The following is a 4,549-nucleotide window of genomic DNA, read 5'->3' as shown; positions in this document are numbered from 1 at the left end:
CCCCCGCCCCCAGTCACTCAAACTTGCATTCACCTCCATTTGCCGATGCTCCCACTCCCCTGCAGCTCCTCCCACGCTGTCTGCTACTTGTTCCTCACACTTCATTTACCAACGCGCACACTGCCGGCCTGCGTCTACGCGCCAGTTTTCCACCCCAAAAGGAAACGCAGTGAAAAGCCTTTCCTCTGTCCTCCCACGTGCGCTTGTTGGAAACGGGGTTTTTGACCCTGTTCGAGCAAACACGGTGACGTTGTCTGCTCTTGAACTCAGGACAGTAACTACACAGGGCACCGGACTGAACTTTAACTCTTGAAGTATTTTGTTTTCCTTTTTTTTTAAAAAAAAAAAAAAAGCAACCAGTCCAAGCTTTTTGAGTCGGGAGTGCTCTGTCTGTAGGCTGTCAGTCGGTCCCCGGAGCGGTGAGGAGCGGTTGTGGAGATCCAGAGCTTTTGGAACAGGAGGTTGTGATGCCGTGGGTGCTCCACGTGGGCTTTCTGTCTTTTGAACTGTTTCCTTGCCCTGTTTCCGATGGACACGTAGAGGAAGTCGTCTTCTAAACTTTATAGGTCGTTTCACGTTGGCCCCTGGGATTGCTTAAATCTTCCTCTCGGAAATCATCTGCGTCCCTGTAGGCACAGATGGAAAAGCAACCTGTAAAGGCGAAACCACTTGGTTAATAATCATCTCCTTGCTTCTGTTTTTCAGACTTGATTTTGATGATGATGGAGAAGGCAACAGTAAATTCCTCAGGTGAGGGAGAACATCGCACCCACAAGTTTCCGTTGGGTGGTCTGGGGGGTGTCTGTGTGTTCCCCCCGAGCAGGAACTTGCTGCCACGGAGCTCTTCCTCTCCAGCAGCGCAGCGGGAAGTGGGGTCTGCAGGGGACCGTGTCCCGTTTCCCTAAACTCTTCCCTTTCTCTAGTCAGCAGCTTTCCTCCATCTTTGGAGCTGAGGGCAGAGCCAAGCTGCTGTGCACGTGGGCTCTGTGAGTCCGGAGAAGGGGCTGTGCCTGGGCAGGATGCCGTGACTCCCTTGGGTGCCATCTCCCGGGTAGGGCCCGTGGCGAGGCGAGCTCAGCGGAACAGGCTGGGCTGAGGGGGTGCGGCAGAGCTCCCTGTGTTCCATACCAGCATCTCAGAAGGTTAAATAGCTCCATGACTGCTTCCAGCAATCCGCTGGTAGTTCCAGCGCAGCGCTGAAGGAGCACTGCTGCTGGCCAAGCCTCTGCTCAGCGGAGAGAAAACTCTTCTGCCAAATATCGGTACAAGAGCGAGGTGCTGAGCTTTTGTCGGTGCCGCAGACACGTGGCTTGACTCTCGTCTGTTGTGAGGATGCTTCGCTTCCAGAGACATCCTTGCTCCCGAGGAGCTGGCGAGGCTGCAGCTATCTCCTCGTGATCCGTATGGAATGCAGAAGAGTTGGAAGAGCTCGTGTCACTTATTTGTAGTCTCGCTGCGTGGTTTAGGATCGGACAACTGATGATTCTGGAAGGCCACATGTTACAGTCTTTTAACTGTGGAATGGCCGGGGGGTGGTCACAGTCCTGAGGAACGTAGGATTTGCCTGCTGAGATCCTTGGGAGGAGGGTCTGGATTGGGCCAACTGCATCTTCAAACCGATTTCTTTGTGTGTGATTGTGCTTCAGTTACTGAGTGTGCTGCCCCTGTCCTTGATAAGAATGCGATGTGGAAAGCTTCAAGGTGATAAATGTGATTAAACTGTAGTTTTTTAACTAGATAAATGAAGAGCGTGGCTCTGGACTGCCTGCACGCAGCAGTTTGCCTTTTTAACCCCGGGCCTTTTTTGTCTGTTTTATTAAATCTTGCTCTTCCCTCGGTGTCTTTGGGAAAGAAAGAAGTGTAAACGCTTTAAGAACTTTTCCTCTTTTCCCCCTTCTCCTAGATGTGATGATGACCCGATGCCAAATGATAAAGAGAGATTTGCCAGGTAAGAGTTGGCTGTGATGCAATTTTTGAAGCTTTCAAAGCACCTTAATGTGAGAGAGACCCTGCAGCACCCTTCTCACTAGTGGTTAGACTGTCTGTCTTGGAGGGAAGATGCACCAAAGGATCCAGACGTTTTCCTTGGTGGTTTTGGACCAGTTTGTTATGAATGTGATGAGATTCCTCTTTTTAAACGTTTCTTTCAGCTGTTGCCTTGGACTCTCATTCTTTTCTCCTGCTCAAGAAACTTGCAGAGATGCAAGTTTCATGCTTCAAGTTTTGTTTGAACGGGGTTTCCTGGCAAATGTTGTGGTTTGTGTGTTTTGTGGGGGTGTTAGGCGGAAGCTTTCTCTGTAAGTGGGGGATTTCTTAGAGATCAGAGTGCACAGGAATATTAGAGGCAATATTTTGACTCTGTTTACTCGTTGGTGTCTGAAAGTAGCTCTGGGACTGACCACATGGTGTTTTTACAGCTTTCTGAAGCCCGTGGAAGTCAAATTTCATGGTTTTATTTTGTGCTGATGTGTAATGTTTTTGCCAAAGTGAGATTCTTCCGCGTATGTTCCGAGTGCTGTAGATTCCAGGTGTCCCCTCAGCGTGAAGGCACATCACACCGTGGCTTGTGAAGAGGCAAGATAAGCAAATACAGAATTATGGGCAAGGTGCTAGGCTTAGTGCCTTGTCTGGGTCGGGGTCTGACTCCAGGAATTCCTGGAATTGAGTTAAAATTCAAGTGGTTGAGGACGCCGGGGAAGGGAGCGCCCAGCGCCTTGTGTCAGGGAGCCCGGGGGTCAGCAGGCTGAGCCAGGGCCGGTGGCGGGTGCCGGGGCCTTTCCCCGAGGTCACACTGAGGTCACGCCCCGAAACCAGCGGCCTCGAACTGCTCTGAGAACCCCTGGTTTGTGACCTGTCAGCCAGAGCTCTAAACCTGTGCCAGAGTCTCGATGCAGAGAGGCACAACAACTGCAGAGCCAAAACTGGGGGTCAGCGTCACGCCAGAGGGCTGGCAGGGGCTTCGGAAACGGGGGTTCTCCAGCTTTTTAGGTGATTTAACTTGTTCTGGAGGCAAGCAAAATAAAAACGGGTTTGCCAGCCCACACCGAATAATGTTTTTCCCTAGGGCAAGTCATGAGCTCTGGGAACTTAAGGTAGCGCAGACCCCAATAATACATTTAAGCTCTGAGATGATGAGAAATACCAAACAAAGCTGTAGGACACACCGTGGGGCTGAACAGCGCTGCCGCCCTTGAAGTTAGAAATTCTACTGGGCGGCTGCGGGGTCTGGGCTCCCCCTGGCCCTCGATCACTGGGGTTGATGCACACGCGGGAGGTGTGATCGGAGAAAGGAAACAACCGAGCGTCGCCTCCGAGCCCCCGGGGCACCGGCAGTACCTCTGCGCTCTGACGCGGAGATTTGTGCTTCCGCTCCGGGCTCAGGCTGCGAGGACGGCGGCAGGAGCTGCAGAGCAGCGACGGCGTCACCCCGGCAAAGCGGCTGTAAGAGAAGTTGTTACTGGGATAAGGAGCTCGGAGCTGTTACCCAGGACCGCTCGTACCCTGCTCCTCCCAGCTCTGGCAGCCCACGATTTCCAGGAGGTTCTTCCCTCCTTGGGGGTGACGTGAGGCGAAACAGAGCGTGGAAGTGAGCGTGACCGCAGGTTTTGAAGTGGAAGGGGGATGCCACGGGTGACTAAAGCTCAAAACACCTCCCAGAGCCCATAAACCCCCAGTGGCTGTTCCAGCTGCTCAGCCCTTACTGGGCGCACATACTCCTCCCTTCCTGGCGGTACCTTTTGGGGCATTATCTGTTTTCCAAGGCAGCCAGACCTCAAGGAGGAAAACTCACCAGCCTCTGTAAAACCAGGTTTGCAGATTCCTCTTCTCAGAAAACAGCGCGCGTGCAGGTTGGTGGGATGTCTGTGCCTCTGTGTAGACGCCCCCCTGTGTGCTCTTTGTTGTGCAGCCGCCCCGACTGTGCTCACCCCACTGGTGTTTGTGTAGCAGCGTTACAAAAATACGTGTTGCAAGCTGTGAATTTGACACTGTTTGTGGATTTGGGGGTTTTTAATCTGCTTTTCTGATTCGTTAATACTATTGGAGAGGCTACTGATTTATTTTTATTTTTCCTTTAAAGAGTAGTTTGATGTGACTGGGACCTGACCTCCCAGTTCTGCCATTAACCTTCTAATCTTACGCAGATTAATCTGCCCCTGGGTTGTGTGTAAAACACCTCCCCTTGCCTGTTCTACAGTCTTGGTAAGCGCCTTAAAACTTCCAAACAAGACAGCAGGCACCCGTTCCACGTGTAACGTTGCAAACTAATCGCTGCTTTGTTTTGTGGGACTGCTCCTCTGCAAAAACAGGCCTGTCTCTAGGCTGGGTTTCCTAGTACATCTTCCCATTTTTCATTTCTTTTAAACTTTTTCCATTTTAGCTTAGATCGCTGATTTTATTTTTAGGTCTGATGATGAACAGAGTTCAGCGGATAAGGAGAGACTTGCCAGGTAGGAGAATGGAGATTTCAAGCATGGACAAGCAGAGTATTTCCTTTCCTTAATGTTTCTCTAGGCATCACTTCTCTTTTTTTTTCCCCCCCCCCCCCCCC

The 4,549-nt window shown here is 51.4% G+C and overlaps 1 protein-coding gene across 3 annotated transcripts in view; it reads left to right on the top strand.

Annotated features, from left to right (window-relative positions):
- The window catches only part of ARNT (aryl hydrocarbon receptor nuclear translocator), a 13,567-nt gene that overhangs the window by 808 nt on the left and 8,210 nt on the right, over nt 1–4,549 (top strand). For 2 of the 3 annotated variants that reach the window (XM_026864009.1, XM_026864010.1), the window contains exons 2-4: nt 706–750; nt 1,904–1,948; nt 4,404–4,448. In XM_026864009.1, the coding sequence (XP_026719810.1) occupies nt 706–750; nt 1,904–1,948; nt 4,404–4,448 (135 nt within the window). The remainder of the gene's footprint in view (nt 1–705; nt 751–1,903; nt 1,949–4,403; nt 4,449–4,549) is intronic. The other variant, XM_026864011.1, reaches the window with a different exon arrangement.

Source organism: Athene cunicularia, assembly GCF_003259725.1.
Source record: "Athene cunicularia isolate RWA chromosome 25 unlocalized genomic scaffold, athCun1 chr25_part1, whole genome shotgun sequence".
Taxonomy (NCBI): domain Eukaryota; kingdom Metazoa; phylum Chordata; class Aves; order Strigiformes; family Strigidae; genus Athene; species Athene cunicularia.
Note: the sequence above shows the minus strand (reverse complement) of the source record. Positions and strands in the feature narration are given on the sequence as shown.